The sequence below is a fragment of the Nilaparvata lugens genome, chromosome 2, assembly GCF_014356525.2.
Source record: "Nilaparvata lugens isolate BPH chromosome 2, ASM1435652v1, whole genome shotgun sequence".
Taxonomy (NCBI): Eukaryota; Metazoa; Arthropoda; class Insecta; order Hemiptera; family Delphacidae; genus Nilaparvata; species Nilaparvata lugens.
The window spans coordinates 85,701,079-85,720,889 of record NC_052505.1 but is presented as its reverse complement, the minus strand read 5'-3'; the positions used below and the strand labels follow the sequence as shown (position 1 = coordinate 85,720,889).

Here is a 19,811-nt window from a genome sequence, read left to right as displayed (position 1 = left end):
GTGACCCATTCTCCAATGACTGTAACTGTCCTGAGATAGAACAAGTCTTAACTCACAAATATCTTGGCATAATATTCGACCACAAGTTGAGTTGGGTGGCCCATGTGCAGTACCTCAGGCAGAGGTTGCGTAAAATGAATTATGCTTTTGCACAGCTGGGAAGGTTCCTGAGTCCTGGACACTGTCGTTCTGTCTACTATGCATATGTGCAGACATTGCTTGAGTATGGCATCTTGGCGTGGGGCGGTGCCTCCTTGGGTGTCCTGCGTCCTGTCGCGGTCTCACAGAGAGCACTTATTAAAACACTATTGGCCAAAAATCATAGATATCCAACACATTTACTTTTCCAAGAATTCCCTGTATATTCAAATATTACACACAGTACCACGCTAATAAAGCTATATTACTCCCAACTCAGCCCTTTAAACGCCGTCGAGCTGACACTTTTATTTATTTATTTATTGTTTTTTTTTCTATCTTTAGTTTTGAAATTTATTATTAAAATAAACTCTCTTATTATTCTTTCAAATTTATTTATTATTCATAGTTTGTAATTTATTTTATTATTGCTAGTGTTTGCCCTCTGTCTGATAATTTGCGACTCCTCCCTGCACACGGACAAATCATCCAGGCAGGGAGAATTCATTCATGTAATTTATAACACTTTTATATTTTGTGAATATGTAATATTTTATGAATAAAACAATTGAATTTGAATTTGAATTTATAAGGATTGAGTTAATAACATTTTGTTAATAACTTTGGTGTAAACCCAGCTTTAGTGGTATTGTGTTTTGTTTCGGTTTTGCATATGTTTGGACTTTTTAACATCAAAATGAACTTTATTTCGAAGTGAAAAGTGTAAATTGAAAGTATTGTGCTCACTTATAACCTTAGTGTCCGGTTTCCCATTAGGGAATTTTAGACTATATACGGCGAGGTGGAACTACCCTTGGGTCTCCCCACCATTCAAAGCCATACGCTGATAATAATATAATAATAAGACTTTTTATTATTAATGATCAAATCAATTTCGATGGAAATTGGCATTAGAACTATAATGAATCAGCCATTTACTATTATTGTAACATTATTATCATGCATTAATAATCATTTGCTCAGTTTTTCCAAAGTAGATTCCAGTCGAGGTGTTGAGATGTTTGCTTCCCATAAAAATATTTAAAAATATCACATTTATTATAAAAATATAATAACGGAGTGTTATAATAATTGAAGTCATAATATGAAGTAAAGTCATTAGAAATAAACTGAACAAAAAAAAAGTTATTTTTATGAGAGATCCTCGAGGTGAATTTGTGTCTTTGAAGTTAATCTGCAAAAGTTGAAAACTTGACAAAATTAGACTGCGGTATAAACAAGGAAGCAAACATCTAAACACCTTGACTGGAATCTACTTTGGAAAACTGAGCAAATGATTATCAATGCATTATGATGATGTGACAATGATAGTAAATGGATGATTCATTATAGTTCTAATGCCAATTTCCATCGAAATTGATTTGATCATTAATAATAAAAGGTCTTGTAAGTCAAGAGAAAATACTTAAAAGTCATAGCTCCACCTAATAAATATAGGTATTTTACTTACATTTCAACAGTAAGAGCATTGTAAATATTTACTTTATAGAGAATTTCAAGCAATTTGAAAGAGTAGTGGGTGAATTTTGGGTAATGTAGGCATAATGTGAATGAGCATTCAAGATTGTTCATTTCAGTAAGAAAGTAAAAGGAATTTCAAAAATTTCCAAGTATTTAGAAAAAACACTATATTTTGAAATTAGTTAAAAACTTCAAGGGTTTCGCCCCTATTCCATTCAACTTTTCAATTGGAATTAATAAGAATTTAAATTATAGAGTTCCACTTTTCCGGCCATTAAGCGTGTTTTATAAATTCAGGCCTGGCAATGTAGATTCGAATAAAACATCAGAAACCCAGATAATTTGAAATTTTTCTATAAGAATTTATTAACAATTTGTTAAGGTAACCGAGCTTATCTTGGAAAAAGTGGCACAGAATATTTTATTTCGAGTTTATTTGATGTGGAACTAATACAAAATCACTAATTTAATAAATAATAAGACAGAATTTAAGAAAATTATACATAAATATGAAAATTATGACATTAATGGACGGTTTATCACGCTCGGTCAATACATTTGAAATCGGCAAAGCCTGGTACGATTTACCAGTGTGCTCTGAAATTATCGATAGCAACTAACTAACTTATCCTCAAAGAATCATATGTTCCAAAGCACTTGTGAAGCGTACCTGATCACTACCTCCTCTGTTTACGGAGGTAGTGACCTAATACGACAATGCTTGAATGTCTTGACTGAACTTATGGAACCAGATACAAAAGAGAGAGATGTTATAGCTGCTAAAAATTAATCTTTCACATTTTCAAATTTAAAGATTTTTATGAAAACTGAATGATCAGAGCAAATGGAGAATTTATAGTGCGCAAATTATACTGGAAAAGTGAGAGAGAATTCAAGTGATCTTTCAGGAGGATAGGAACACAAGATATGAAATTGGGAAAAGCTAAAAAGTGAACTAATGAAAAGTGAACTAGAATAGCCCTAGGCTATCATAAATGGAATATATATATATATATATATATATATATATATATATATATATATATATATATATATATATATAAATGAATGTCTGTTTGTGTGTTAGTTTGTTTGTTCCCTATAGACTCAAAAACTACTTGACGTAACGGCATGAAACTTTGGGAATATGTTGTGTGAATATTTGGGATGATTTCTGACAAGAAATTCTAATTGGGTGGCTAATAATAATTATATATTAATCCATTTTACAGAACTATGTTTTCAAAATTGTCGGCCGAGCGGCTAACGTAGAACGGGAAGATCTTCATGATTCAAGATCATGTTGTGATAATAATTATGATTTAGCATCTAAACTTACCAGCTGTAATAAACACGTCACTCTGTGATAAAATTGTTTACTGGTATTAAAACGGTGGTTTAAGCACATAGGAAGTCCGTATTGAGATGTAAATGGAAATATTGATTGTCAGATGAATTTCATGTTCCATGATTCACCAAATAAATTCTAGTGTGACGTGAGATACATTGATTTTTTGGAGGTAAGTAGTTCGCCGGGTAAGCTACCAGTTCTTTTTATAAAATCATGTTTATTGATCACTTTATTATGTAACATGGTAATAAACAGCTGATATATAACTTAATTATAATAGTACTATATGTAACGGTTGCACAAAAGCCGGTTGAATTTTAATCGTGATTAATTTCATGAGAACCAATCAGAGAAGCTTTCTTTTCAAAAAGCCCTCTCTGATTGGTTCTCGTGAAATTAATCAGGATTAAAATTTAACCGGCTTTCGTGCAACTGGGCCCGTGTATATTTTCTTGTTTATATATGACCAGTCTCTTTCAAAATGGCAGCTAGAGCAAGACGTACATTGCTATTGATATATGGTTCTAATGCCCAGGAGGTTCTATAAAATATCAAGTCAGACTCTTCGCTAAGGTGAGCGATATTATCTTTGACGAATATTTTCAACTCCAGTTCCTTGCAATAAGCTTCACATATTTCATGCACCACTTCACCTGAAAAAGACAAAAGAATGGTAGAATTCAATTTATCAGAAGACATTCCACGTCGAGTTCCAGTACATTAGGAATGAAAATAATATTGAAACCACATTCATATATCAAAACGTATGAGTTCGATGATAAATACAAGACGCCCGCAAATGCTTCAAGTTTTGAAATGAACAAGACTCGTTTATTTGTAAATATTTGAGAAAATTTACAAGTTGATTGATTATGTTAAAAATCAATCAACTTGGAAATTTTCTCAAGTTTACAAATAATCGAGTGTTGTTAATGCCAAAGTTTTGAGCATTTGCTGATGTCTCGTATTTATTATCATTATTATTTTTCCAAGTTCTTCTTGGTAGAAAAAGTTACTCAGGAGTTTCATTCCCTTTTTAATTTTTCTTCGAGAATGGTAAGCAATTTTATGTCGATTTTCATAACAATTATTATTATTATTAGCGTATGGCTTTGAATGGTGGGGAGACCCAAAGGTAGCTCCACCTCGCCGTATATAGTCCAAAGTTCCCTAATGGGAAACCGAACACTAACACTAAGGTTATAGTGAGCACAATACTTTAAATTTACACTTTTCACTTCGAAATAAAGTTCATTTTGATGTTAAAAAGTCCAAACATATACAAAACCGAAACAAAACACAAAAACACTAACAATAATTGTTTAAGATTTTATTTTTGGATATGATGTATAATTATTGTTTCCAGCTTATTTATTTTCTTCTATGATTAAATTTCCAGATAGGTTTCAAATCGCTGAAACAAAATATTGAATCCTATGATGGAAAATGACAAATTTGGAACTTCCTGCTCAGAATCAGATCAACCAGTTGTCTAATCCGCATATTTATATTGACCGGATAGTAGTTTTATGAAATCTTGGCTTAGAATTTTGACTATAGTGAGGTCTACGTTATAATAGCAGTGGAGAAAGATAGAAAAACAGCGTTGCTTATTCTCTGCCTTCCACTGCCTTCTATAGGGAATAGCTGATACCGGTATATCTGAAGTAATATTAACTGTTCATTCTTGATGAAAAATATATTTTATTCGCCAATGAAATATATTTCAAAATGATTTAATAATTCTTATAATGTAGATATTGATTTAATAATAATTCTTTCAATTGTCAAATTCTTTGACTATTAATTTTATTTCTTAAAAGAATTTAGAAATATTCAGTATATATCTAGGCATTTGAGACTCATGAGCTATATGTGCCCGTTCTGTGTACATGGAATGTAGTAAATTGTCCGATTCACAATTTACCAAGTAAAATGTTCCGCGTTCCATGGGAGGAATTTTGACAGATTCTGTTCCAGAAACCTGTTCCAACTCCAGCTTTCTGCCCCACAGTCGAAGTGTGGTAAATTGTCCGACCTGGTACAGTTCCAACTATCTGAGCTCTCATTGGTCGATCATTGTAGTCTGCTTGCTTCTCTTAGCATGCGCTGATAGTTTATTTACCATAGCATAGAATACATAATCAACAATATGATGTTTGATAACCATTCATTAAATGAATTTTTCTCAATAGAAAATTTGAGAGTAATGGTATAAAAGAAATTTACACTTGTCTAGCCGGTAGGTTTGTAAAACAGCCTTTTTTCATTCACTTAGCTAGTAAACTACACATTTTAGTGTAAATCAACTTTATATGTGCGCGCCAAAAGCTTGAACCAACGATTTTGAAATGGCGTTCCATGGGAACATTTTGCACTAGTCACGTGATGGAACAATTTACGATTGGAACTGGAACAATTTACTGAACACAGAACGTACAAAAAGTTGTGTATCTGCCATACGCTAAATACCGTAAATAAATCTCTTCTTTGTTGAAGAACGATCTGGCAATGTTGCGGAGCTGAAAAGGATAGCGCTATCTGCTTTGTTGAATGATAGACAAGGTTTTCAACACCAATGTTAATCATATACTGCCATTATAACGTTGAACTCACTATAGATGAGCCACAAGAACGGCGAAGTGATAAAAGCATGATGACTCCTAGGAAGTTTAATGAAATCATACCTCAAGTGGGAAAACTCATGTATAAGATTTGAAAAACGGTTTCAAGAAAATTTCTTTGATTCCCTCATTTTATTTCTCTTAATGATTTCCTCATTTGATGAGGGCTTTTAGAGACTGGAAACGGAATTCCAAGTGATACAGCAGATTTTACCAATAATTGGAGAGGCGATGGATAGTCTCGTGGGTATTGAGTGAGTTCAATCTCTTTAATTTGATTTTCCATGAAGAACTGATTGCATTCACGATCGAAATTGATTCAATCATTGACATAGCAGTCTGACTTTTTGAAAGAGTATTTATTTCTCAGTGGTTTCACACACGAGAATGATTACCAACAATGAGCTTCAATGGTGACAATATCCAATTTTATTTATGGTTGTTTTGTATTTATTTTGATGATTCCAACCATTTACTAATCTTAATGAATCGTATTGTTGAAGTATTTTTTTCTATGGAAATCTCCATTCATGATTATTTGTTTCTCAACAGAAGTTCCTTCCAAAAACGTACACATAACTTTTCCAAACTCGGTAAGAAATCTTCTATGCACACTGTTCCCAAAACCAAAAGCTTCATTCTGTGTATGTTTGGATTTAGAAAACATCCACAGAGGATTCTTACAACAGTTCAAGACTATACAAGTAGACCTACCGAATGTTAATTGAATGAGCGAAGCGAATTCTATGTTTCAAGTGAATCGGCGTTTGTCTGTTTGTTTGTACCGCAGTTACAGTCCCAGTTATGGTCCGATTTGGATGAAATTTGGTATACAAGTACTTTGAAGCAAGGCACAGAAACGTATTTATTTAAAATTGTTTAATTCATCCCCGTTTCAAGATGGCAGCCCTTTATTCGGGAATTCTACCCTAAAAATAAACCTAAATTTTCCATACCTTATCGGATCATATTGTAATTGGGCTCATTCTCCTCACTGCTTCAAAGCTGTATTATTTCATGTATCACAAAGTCAAAATTTCAAAATTTTTGGAATTCAAATTTTTTTGTGTCCCAATTCAAGTTTCAGGTTTTTTATCTCTTTAACCGTGCATCCTACTCAAAAGTGTGAGAGATTTTTATTTTCCAGCGCTCCAAGGCGGTATTATTATTTCATACATCACATGTTGAAAATTTTAAACATTTAGAATTCGATATTTTTTCCAAGTCCCACATTTCAATTTTTTATCTCTTCAATCCTGCATCCTAGCTAAAAAGAGTAAAGAACTCTTCTATTTCTCAGCGTCCTCCACCGATCCTATTGCGTATATTATCATCATACTCTAAATCCAATTTGTATGTATGTTTGTGTGTGAATAGGCGGGCATGTGTGGATAGTGCGATTTTAGTGAGTGTAGCGAGTTCTACTGTTCTCCGAACTACTAGTAAAGAGAACGATATAAAAAAATGTGTTCAAACTGACTCCCCAAGAATTTCATAGAAAAGGAACTAGAAAAAACCCACACCAAATTGAATACTAATTGAAAAAAAGTTTACCGAATATTTCTGAAGGCCATGTAGAAAACATTGGTGTATCACTTGTACCCCTCAATATTTCCAACTTATCGATACCATAGAGTTCTTCTATGCACCTTTTCATTAGCATCACAGAATTGCTCTGGAATTGAGAATTAGGATTAAATTAATAAGCTTATTCACTCTTATATTATCGATTAGTTTCATGATAAAAAATGAACAATAATCTAATTTATATGATATTACAGACAAGAGAAAAAGATGCAATAATATTTTCAAATACTTTCAGAATTAGAGAGTGGGGAGATAATGGAATATGAAGATAAGAATTGAGATAACGTTATGCATGGTGTTGATTTGATGTATGATGCTGATCAGATCATCATAGGTTTAAACAATTAACATACAGGGTCTGTATAATAAGTAACCGGACTGACCTCAGGAAATTTTTTATTGGCAAAATATGTACAATTTTTCATAAGATATCTTCAAATTAGTCCCCAATGGAGTCGATAACACGCTGATACCGGATTTTCAAATCCCTGAACGCTCCCTGGAAGTCGGCAACCTCTATGCTGTCTAGAGCCCTCGTCGTAGCACGTTGAACGTTTTCCAGAGTCCCGAACCGCGTCCCCTTAAGTTGTCTCTTGAACTTGGGGAAAAAAAGAAGTCCGGTGGTGCCATATCCGGGCTGTAAGGAGGATGTGGCAACGTTACCCTCGACTGTTTGGCCAACTGCTCGGTGACGAGCAGGCAGGTGTGCGACGGAGCATTGTCGTGATGGAGGATCCACGAGTCGCAATCCCCGGACGGACTCGATGAGCCCGGGCGGTCGTGTTATCGAATCCAATGGGGACTACTTTGAAGATATCTAATGAAAAATTGTACATATTTTGCCAATAAAAAATTTCCTAAGGTCAGTCCGGTTACTTATTATACAGACCCTGTCCTGTACGAGTATTTCCATGATATCGTTTCTCAATGGAACTTGAAGAGAATTCCAACAATTTTTCCATGGTTGAAAGTATTTTGAATGTTCAAACACAATGCTCTGTTCAAACACAATCAGAGCAGCAATAAGTGGGTCACAAAGGCAATCAACATTTAAAACACATCAGGACCAAAAATAAATTCCAACATCTAATAACACAATATTAATATTCTACATTACATTAGACAATGATGCCATTTATGCATATTCACATGCATAGAAAAACCCTAATAATAAAAAATATGGAAATTTTTATTCTCATTTAAAGCCTAATCTATATATATAAAAGCGAAATGGCACTGACTCACTCACTCACTCACTCACTCACTCACTCGCATAACTAAAAATCTACCGGACCAAAAACATTCAAATTTGGTAGGTATGTTCAGTTGGCCCTTTAGAGGCGCACTAAGAAATCTTTTGGCAATATTTTAACTCTAAGGGTTGTTTTTAAGGGTTTAAAGTTCGTCTTTTAGCATGTATATTCTTCTTCTCCCAATCTCTTAATTATAATTGAAATTTCCATATCATATGTTACTATAGAACTATAATCTAGATAGAGTACCTCTTCGAAGCAGTTGTTAACTGGCAACTAAATTAATAATTTTGTCAGGTTGGCATTAAGTTGAGTTGACTTTGTTAGGTTGGCACCAAGTTGAAGATTTAAATGCATTTATCGCGGAAAAATTGATTGGGCACTGCTACTTCAATCCTGGGAATATTATATTACTAGCCGTCAGTCTCGCTTCGCTCGCCATATCAGTTTAGCCAGACGTTTAGTCTGGACCCCCGACTGGATTGTTCTAACATATGATAAAAATGCTCAAATGAAAAATGCAGGCGAGCGAAGCGAGCCTGCTGATCTCATTCCTGGACGATCCAGTCGGGGGTCCAGGGGGCGGAGTCCCCTGGCTAGACGGATATGGCGAGCGAAGCGAGTCTGACGGCTAGTGAAGTTATAAAAACAAGTTTGATAAATATATAAGTTTATTTCAATCCGAATATTATTATGAATATCATTAAGGGCCGGTTTCCGAGCTCGGGAATCAGCTAAGTTCTAGACTTTAAACAGCTGGAGTCAGAAAATTGGCTTTCTGAAACGGGACGTAGTGGCAGCTTTATGACAGTAGTACGGTTTCTATTTTCTCATTTCTATAATTGGAAACGTTTTTCCTTGACGAAAATAAACATCCTAAATAATTCAAAATAGCTGAAACTTTACACTATTTTCTCTTTATTTTATTTTGTATTCAATTTTCTAGTTTTTCCAAATTTAATTCGAACGTGACTATGACAATGACTACGAATAGTCACATTTAAATTTAATTTTGATAAACTAGAAAATTGAACACAAAATGAAATAAAGAGAAAATAGTGTAGTTTCAGCTAATTTGAATTATTTAGGAATGTTTAATTTCCAAGAAAACGTTTCCAATTATAGAAATGAGAGAATAGAGATTGTCATAAAAACTGCGACTACGCCCCGTTTCAGAAAGTAAATTTTCTGACTCCAGCTGTTTAAAGAACCCTTAAAGAACTACAATATTACAGATAAAACTTATTTCCATTCCTGATAAGATTTTAAAACTGAATGACAGCTTTAAAAATGGCGAATCCTGTGATAAATGGGACAAAAATGCGCAATGAGAATGCCGATAGGAGAATGTTCAAATCTTAGACAAAATATACTTTTAGAATAATTGCTTGAATTTGATTGAAGGATTGAACAATCTCTATCATATGGCACTTGAAGATTTGATAGAAAATCATAAAAAATCTCTAATCCTTTGATATTCCAGTAATCTTCTACAATCTACAATCCCATTTCTATTATGGAGAATAATATAAGATTGAGAGAATCATATTCATAACAGACATACATCATCGAACTGCTGTAGAAATGAAACAGGAACCTGGATGTTAAGGTGAGCTTCATTTTATTACGAATGTCTTGTATATTAGGAAACTATGATTATCATTCTGCGTCTTTTTTATGAATTTTCATTTGCTTTTTTTCATTGGAGCAACTGGATTCTTTAAAATCTAGATTCCCTGTATAGGGGAACATTGGATACTATTTAACTCTATCTGATGAACAGATAACTCAATTTGTTGATAGAGAGAGATGAGTGGTTGATTAAATAAAAGTACCCAAATATACTGATATATTGAATAATAAAATAATTGCTATAAAAATGACAATCTGAATTAATCACTTACCATTTCACAGCACAGTAGATCTAAACTGTCACAAACATCGGAAAGACCAGGAGGATAAACATTTTTCTTGTCTTTAGACCTGAAGGAAGAAATAAATACATGAGTGTATTCAGTATTACAATGAAATTACTGTATTGACATTTTAGAAATATTATGATGAATCTGATCTAGAGATAAAGTATAAAAAATTATTATTGCTTCCGTAATCATTTGGTTAAGATTCTTCTACGATTTCTAATAAGTATAGTTAATTGCAATTATACGATTTCTAATCAGTAAAGTTAATTGTAATTATACAATTTCTAATCAGTATACTTAATTGCAATTAAAGTAATTGCTCAGCATTTGCTTTTTTAGCACTACAGTTCAATATAAGCCTTGGCCGCCTCCACTACAGCTCTCCAAGCCTCTTGGTCCTCTTTCTTTTGTATCAGCCCTCTACATCTCATTTTTAAATACCGTCTAAAATACTTAATAATGGATATTATTATTTGATATGGTATGTATATTTTTCTATTTTTACGTAATCATGTGCTGAAATCTGGTTGATACTTCCATTGCAATGTCAATAAAGTGCAAATTTCAAATTCATTTTACTTATATTCAAAATCAAACTTATTAAAATAGTAATAGATTATCGATCAGTCTATACATTTTCAAAAAAGTTCTAGACTATTCAAAAATTTACTGGAAATTCCAAATTCAGTGATACAATGTTTCACATTGTTCCTCAAATTCCTTTCAAATGTTTTTACAATGTCAAAAAAGTCAGAATTTATTAAACTGTTGATTAAATTTTGACATGAGTTGATAAGATCAATTATGATAAGAAATTAAAGTATACATACAAAGACTTTAACTCTTGGTAGAGAGTTACTGGGAAGGATATTTCCAAAGAATGGACATTGATAAGTCCAAAGCTCCACCAATCTATGTAGATGCATTACAATATTATCTTGTATAGTTATTCCAAATTGACTTTTTTCATATCATTTTACAGTTCGATAATTATTTTCTTAGTTTATGTTATGTAAATTCATCTAAAACTTTGCTGTATTGTAAGCTATTGTATTTTAAGTGTATAAGCCAGTATATATTGTAATCTACATAAATAAAGTACTCAATCAATCAAAGACTTTGAGATAAGTTAAAATTAAAGATAGTTTTGGAAGCTCAAGTACTCACGAAGTGCTAAGTTTGAGTTGTATTGCCTTATCAACAAGTGATGCACCTTCGACGAGACATTTGTTCCATTTATTAACTAGATTATGCAGATCAGCAGCGTTATCTCTCACTTGTCTTACATTTCCAGTCAAATTGCCAACTTGAGGACTTCTACTCACTGGACTAACTGGAACTGCAAATCATGAAGGCTAATAAGATTTGTACAGAGTGGGGCAGAGCCGATTGACGAATTTGGAAGGGTTATAAGTGACGAACCGTTCAACTTGACAAAAAATTATTTAATGGGTTCAATTCAGTTTGAAATATATTTTTTATTGTTAATTTTTCGAAAATTATATCAATTAAATGGCGGCCATAAGCAGCAATATACTAATGTAGCGTATTTTTGAAGTTTTAGAACGCATTTTGGTACACTGCGATTAGTAAGGCCTGGATCTCTTCTCTGATTCGCTCCTTTAGTTCTTCCAATTTGTGTGGGCGATCTTTGAAAACTCTTTTTAAGGTAACCCCATAGAAAAATATAGCATATGCTTAAATTGGGTGAGCGTGCCGGCCACCTCAAGTCCACCCTTAGTGAGATAAGCCGCCCTGGGAACATTTGTCTCAACATATTCATTGAAATGCGCTCTGTGTGGGCTGTAGCTTCATCCTGCTAAACCATTTTTCTCTCAAGCCATGTTTCTCAGCAAGTTATTCAAATTTGGAGCACATTGACGGTGATGTTGCCATTCTCAAAGAACTATGGCCAGCACGCTCACCCAATTTAAGCATATGCGATTTTTTCTATGAGATTAATTCAAAAATAAAGTTTTCAAAGATCGCCCACACAACTTGGAAGAACTAAAGGAGCGAATCAGAGAAGAGCCTTACCAATCGCAGTGTGCCACTACATCAGTGAATTGCTGCTTCTGGCCGCCATTTAACTGATGTAATTTAAAAAAAACAATAAAATCAGTATTTCAAACTGAATTGAACACATAAAAGAATGTTTTTTCAAGTTGAACGATTCATTACTTATAACCCTTCCAAACTCGTCAATCGGCTCTGCCCCACCCTGTAATACATAAAACAAACGACGTGGAATGACAATAGAGTATCAGTTATAAAAACCAAGAAAAATTTAATACTCATGAATTTAAGTTATTTATCCATTTTGTAAACACAGAATGTTTAGGAATACAACTAACTAAACAGGGAACCTAATAAAACAAGTTTAAAGTGGGTTATGTAATTTTGATAATATCTGAAATATTAGAACCACGAAGAACCGTGAGAGGATAAGAGGCAGATGGATGAATTATTTCAAGAAACTCTCAGTTAAGAGAATCCACGGTAGAAATTTGAGGAGGGAGAGGTGAATGAGAATGTTGTGCATCAGATAGATAGAGAGGAGGTTACAGAGGCGTTGGTAAGGCAGTGGGAGTGGATGATATACCAATAGAGGCCTGGAGAAGTTTGGGAGGGGAAGGAGTGGAGTTATTGTGGGACCTCATGGCAAAACAGTGGGAGCAGGAGGAAATGCCGGATGAATGGCGCATCAGCATATTCAATTTCAATTTATTCACAACACACAAAAATATAATAAAAAAAGACAATATACAACAAAACATTAACAGTATCAATGATATTAACACATTAAAAGACAGTATTGCTAAAATGATGTGTGCTGGAAGAAATTGGGGGAGAATTTATTTATTTAATCAATGAGAATTACTCAACTTACAGAAAAGTACCACAGGCTTATACGCCCAAAACGGTTCCAATTCTAATTTATACAACAGTCCAAATGTAGCTAGGTTATGTGTCACTCAACATTCTTCAATTACACACTCAATTTAAAATTCAGAACACACAAAAATCATTTTTAAATTAAAAAAAATACTTCTAAATTGAATTGAATCAATCACAATTAATTAGAAAATTCCAAACTTTGGAAAAAATATAGAATTTTGAGATCGAAAGTCAAACAAACTATTTAGAATACCTTGCCAACTATGGTTTCCCATGTAATAAGCAGGTATGGTATAACTGAACGGAAGGGTGTGTGATAGGGAAGTGGAAGAAGGCAGGTAGATAGGCAGGGCTGAGGGAAGAGAAGATAGGATGTGAATTAACGATCCAGGTAACGGTTACAATAATTTAAATATTTAAAAAATAATTGCTTTTTATCCAATTAATGATTTCCTGTTTCATTTTCTTTGTAATTTTAGCATTGTTGAGATGATGATCCGGAATTTTATTATTATAGTACTTAGATAAATAAGTTGCCGTCTAATTGTTTCAATATTAGTATTATATATCAAATACTTATTTGAAGTAGGTCTCAAGCGGTAATGTCTATTTAATGAGTAGTTGGTGCATGGAAAATTTGTTCTAATTTTTATTAAATATTTAATTACATTTTATAATTTAATTACATATAACTGTCTAACTGTCAAAACCTTGAATTCATCAAATATAAGGTCAGTCGGGAAAAATCTGGGTTTATTTAAAATAGATTTAATTATTAATTTGTGCATTATGAACAGTTCTTCCAAATGGGAATTATAACACCCTCCCCCCCCCCATACTTCGTAGTTTCGTTAACTTTTATGAGCTGGCTCTCTGTAATACAGTTCTTAATTGTAATAATCGTATTTTGGTCTTTTCCAGCATTGACATTAATGTCGAGCGTTGTGATTATTTCCTGGTTCCAGAGGATGCTCACCATCCATCGCTTGTCATTACAGTTCAGATGTTGTCCACATTTCCTAATTCCCGTTCGAATTGTATTGAACTGTATGACTTCAGGAGGGCGGACTATCTCATGCTTTATACTCAGTTGAGAGATTGTCATTGGGAACTTATTTATAATTCTTCTGGTGTGGATGAAGCTGTTGATATATTTTACAACTTCATCTATGAGTGCTTTGATAATTGTGTGCCAAAGAGGAGGGTCAGGCCGGGAGGCACTAAATATCCACCATGGTTTAATGCTGAAATAATAGGATTAATGAAAAGGAAGGATAGGTGTGCTAAAAAGAAGAGTTTCTCTTTATACCACTTGAAACAATTTAAAAGCTTGAGAACTCGGGTCAAGCAGTTGATTGCTCGGCAATATAGTAACTATATATCCAGGGTGGAGTCGGGTATCAAAAGTGATGTCAAGAGCTTTTGGGGTTTTGTCAACTCAAGGAGAGCTAATGGCTCTACTCATGAAGGTATGCATTTGGCTGATCAGGTTTTTGGTTTGCATGATTTGCCGGATGGCTTCGCTCAATATTTTTTTCAGTTTTTTCTGATGACACACACTTGGCTGATGTCGACGATGGCAACATCAATCCTGGAATTAATATCCCTTCCCTTTCAATTGGTTCTATTGACCTGAGTACAATATTGGCAGCAATAGGTAATCTGAGACCTAGTTCTGGCTCTGGCCCTGACAATGTTCCTCCATTTATTGTAAAGGGTTGTGCTGAAATACTGGGTCCTCCCATGAAGTTCATCTTTGATCTGTCCTTGAGGTCTTCAGTGTTCCCCACCAGATGGAAAATTGGTAAGGTTATTCCCATATTTAAGTCTGGAAGAAGGAATGTCATATCCAACTTCCGCCCAATAGCTCAATTGTCACCTTTTGCTAAGGTATTTGAGAGAGTGCTTTATGATTGTGTGATTTGTCATATTAGTCCCTTTTTATCTAATAGTCAGCATGGTTTCCTGAGGGGTCGCTCAACCACAACTAACTTGCTTGAATCACAGCTGATGTTTCAGAGGCGCTTGATGTTGGGGGTAGAGTGGATGTAGTATACACTGACTTTTCCAAGGCTTTTGATAGAATCAGTCATAAGCGGCTTGTTTGCAAATTATCTAGTTTTGGTTTGGTGCCTCAGCTTGTTAGTTTCTTTTCTGACTACCTGAGTGATCGTCTTAATTATGTTTCTGTCTTGAATTTGAAATCTAGCACTTATGTCAGTTCCTCTGGTGTGCCTCAGGGTAGTAATTTGGGTCCTTTGTTGTTCTTAATGTTTATTAATGACCTACCTGGCTGCCTGTTGCAATCCAATTGTTTGATGTTTGCTGATGACTTGAAGATCTACAGGAGGATTGATTGCCATAATGACTCTGTTCTGCTGCAAAGTGACCTGGATTTTGTCTCGGGGTGGTGCACGGATAACGGCCTCGATCTCAATGTTGGCAAATGTAAATTTATGGTCTTCACTCGTAAGCTGAATTATCCTATTTTCAATTATAGAATTAACGGCTTCCAACTCTCTAGAGTCGATAGTTTCAAGGATCTGGGTGTACTGTTTGATTCTTCTCTGAGTTTTGCTCCCCATGTCCATTCTTTGGTTGGTAGGGCTAATAGGATGCTGGGTTTCATCATGAGATCTACGGCTGGGTTTAGAGATGTTGAAGGTTTGATGGCTCTCTTTCCTAGCCTTGTTCGGAGCTTGCTTGAATATTGCGCGGTGGTTTGGGATCCCCATCAGGTGGGTCTGATACATGAGATTGAAATTGTTCAGAATACATTTTTGAGATTGTTATTTTGTAGAAAACAGAATCGTCCTTGTCCTTTGGGGTTTCCAACTGGTGTGTTGCGCAGCATGTTCGGCTTTGAGACTTGGCATCCAGTCGGAAGGTACTTTCTTGTTATTCCTCTATGGTCTTGTGAACGGTTTCGTGAGCAGTCCTAATCTGTTGGCAAGGCTGAATTTTAAGGTTCCTGTCTTCAATAATCGTAATCGGCAAGAGTTCTCAATCTGTAGATGTAACACGGTTGGTCATTATTACTCACCAATGAATCGTATTCCTTGTATATTCCTCTGCTGTGATGGTCAGGTGGATCTCTTCTGCTTGTCTAAATGGAGCTTCAAGAGAAAATGTCTCCATTCTTCAATTGAAGAGTAATATAGACCTGTTGTTCTTAATTTACTCTGGTTCACAATGGCCTTTATTTGTTCTCTCCATGGTCACCCTTTTTCCACTAACTAACTTTTAATATTTTTTCCACTTCCCTTTTGATCCCTTTTGTCTAGTTATTTTATCACTTCTCTTAGAACCATATGTAATACGTAGGTTATATGTTGTTATTTTATGTGGTTATGATTGATCTTATTGAATAATCAAAATTCAAATTTTATCATTTACCTTAACATGGTTCTTTTCTTTCTCAGAGTAGCTATTATACTATTTTTCTTTTCTGTTTTCACATGTACCATTTTAAACATTCTCTTTTATTACTTTTCTAGTATTTATATATATATATATCTATTTTTTTTAATAATTTTTAATAATGTATTTCCTGTATTCATGAGTGCGTTTTGGGCTGTTATGCCTGTTGCACTCCTAGATTTTTGTAAGAATAAATAAATACTGCTACTCCGTATTGCATTATCGACTGTACTTGAGCATATTGGTCCCTATCTTTAAAGGCAAGGCTGAAGTTCAGGATTGTAACAATTACAGGGGTACATAGCTGATGTCTCACACAATGAAGGCTTGGGAAAGAGTGATTGAGAGAAGACTGAGACAGGAGACTGTGATTAGTGAGGAGCAGTTTGGCTTTATGCATGGGAGAGGAACCACAGATGCGATATTTGCGCTTAGGCAGCTGGTGGAGAAGGCAAGAGAGACACGGTCTGAGCTGCACTTGTGGACTTGGAGAAGGCCTATGATAGGGTACCCAGGCAGGAGCTGTGGCGAAGTATGAGGGAAAGGTTCGCGCCGGAGGAATATGTTCATCTGGTGAGGGAAATGTACAGAGGAGCCATCACACAAGTGAGAACCAGTGTGGGAAGAACTGATTAGTTCCAAAACGCGAGTCGGTCTGCACCAAGGCTCCACACTCAGTCCATACTTGTTTGACCTAATTATTGATGTCATAGGATCTGAGGCTAAGAGGCCAGCGCCATGATGCATGTTGTTTGCGGATGACATTGTGCTCTGTGAAGAGACTAGAAGCCAGTTGGAATGGTGATTGGAGGGCTGGAGAAAAGCGCTTGAGGAAAGAGGTATGAGAATAAGCCGGACAAAGACAGAGTACATGGCATTGGGGAACGATGACGAACTGACCGTGGAACTAGATGGAAGTCAACTCAAATCATCTGTGAGCTTCAAGTACATGAGTTCAAGTTTTCAAAGGGATGGTGGGCTGGATGCAGAAATACAGCATAGACTGAATTGCGGATGGTTCAACTAGAGAAGAATGAGTGGTGTGCTCTGTGATAAGAGAGTGAACTGTAAGATGAAGGGTCAGGTGTACTAAACAGATCGGTAGTGAGACCAGCTATGTTGTATGGCGCGGAAACCTGGCCTGTTTCAAAGAGGCAAGAGGAGAAAATGGAAGTGGGCGGAGATGAGAATGCTAAGATGGATGTGTGGGGTCACAAGAAGGGATAGGATTCGTAATGAGGTGATTAGATTTACAGTTGAGGTGGGATTATTGGGTTCGAAGATGCAGGAGGCCAGGATGAGGTGGTTTGGACATGTGCAGAGACGTGAGGAGAATTATGTGGGACGGAGGGTGCAGGATTTGGATCTGGGTAGCAGGAGGAGGCGGGGAAGGCCAAGGATGAGGTGGAGAGACAGAGTGGAGGCTGATCTGCAGGAGAGGGGTTGGTGACACGGGGAGGAGATGGGACAGGATTTTGTGGAGGAGACGGCTGAAGGAGGGAAATGCCGACCCCATATGATTGGGATAAGGCGTAGCCAAAGAAGAAGAAAGAGATCTGAGATATTATAACAAAATTTCAGAATTGATTATTTTACAAAATCTTATTATTTATAATAAGTTAGGTACCGATTAACCAAATGAACTAGTTGGCCTCTTTTGAAGCGAAAATTTTTAATTACACCTGTTAGGAATATCTCAATAACTAATGAAGATACATTAGATACATTATCGGTTTCATTAGATTCCTCGTCAAATTATACATAAGATTTGAGCATTTATCAAATTATACATTTCAGAGCTCATTGGACCCACTAATTACAAAATAAAAACAGGTATAGCTTAGACCTAAAACTTTCCGTCACATTTCTTCAGAAAAATCTTCAGAATCGTTTTGGCTTCCTCTATTGAAATACAGTACCTAGCCTATATTATTATCTTCTAAATTTTCATTCTACCTTTAATTTGAACTTAAAGTCTGGACGTGTTTTAGGGCGCAGGACCTTATCTTTAGCAGGGAAGGAGTACCGTAGGCCTACCTACCTCAATACTTAATTTAGGTAGTCTTAGCCTGTATTAAAGTATTCCTTGCCTGCTTTATAGATTATAGTAGCTTTTATTAGTATAGTTATTGATGCAGGATTGGCCTTTATAGAATGCCCTCGCTTGTATATTATGAGATACAATAATTAGTTTACTTGTAATAGTAAATTAATTCTTCGCGGCCACAGAAAAATAACAATATTCAAACTAACGTGTACTTGGAGAATTCATTTTTTTAGGGTGATGCCTACAAGAGCTTTAAAGGGCTTGTACGTTGGTAATGAAGAGGATGATGATGAGAGATTATTGTACCAATAGATTTCTAGGTGGGTTCCAAACTACCAGGAAGCAATTTTTCAACTTATGATCATATTCAGAGAAGTTGGGCCTAGTGGTCGGTCACCCTTGAAGGTTGACACTTCTGCAGACACATGATTCTCAACTAGGACTAATTCAAGTACTTTATCAGTACCAACATCAAGTCCAGCCTATTAAGTTTATAATCTATTAATATGAATACATTTCCTTAATTTTTAGATAAATACATAAATATATTCTTACCTGTAACAGGTGAAAAAATTGAGTGTTCAAATTTAACATATTTTGATGGGGTGCTTGGATTGTCATTCATTATTCTTTATAAAATATTGTAAGTAGGCCTATAACCTTCAATTTCTGAATTAGGTAATACGATAACAGAAACACCCGTTTTTGAGTAAACCAAACGTTATTGTAAAAGTATTTATTGTAAGTTAAAGTGGTATTCAACTAAACTGTCTAACTGTGGATTATTCAAATATACAATTGAACATAACCTCAATACTTTCTCGTTTGTCATCACTGCCTTTTGGATTGTAAATTTTATAAACTGTAGGTTATAAGAGTGCTTTTTAACGCTCTCCACACAAAACATTGTCAAAGTAGTTGGACGATTTCACGTTAAGAAGGAGACCAACAATAATGTAACCGAAGCCAAATTTGTTTTGTGAGAATCACCATACATTGTCAGCATCAACTGTAAATAACATTGATGCGGCTCAGTCAATAAATGCTGACCGTTCCAGTGAGTGTGCGTGGTAGTAGCCGGCCATAATT

General features: G+C 35.0%; 1 protein-coding gene across 1 annotated transcript; it reads right to left on the bottom strand.

Annotated features, from left to right (window-relative positions):
- Positions 1 to 3,168: 3,168 nt before the first annotated feature.
- LOC120350017 (cyclin-dependent kinase 2-interacting protein-like) lies at positions 3,169 to 19,558 on the bottom strand. Its single transcript, XM_039421972.1, has 5 exons — positions 19,278 to 19,558; positions 11,525 to 11,696; positions 10,340 to 10,418; positions 7,150 to 7,270; positions 3,169 to 3,624 (listed from the first exon to the last, which is right to left on the bottom strand). Exons 1-5 carry the CDS (start codon positions 19,345 to 19,347, stop codon positions 3,428 to 3,430), a joined length of 639 nt encoding a protein of 212 aa, XP_039277906.1. The 5' UTR covers positions 19,348 to 19,558; the 3' UTR covers positions 3,169 to 3,427.
- Positions 19,559 to 19,811: the final 253 nt, after the last annotated feature.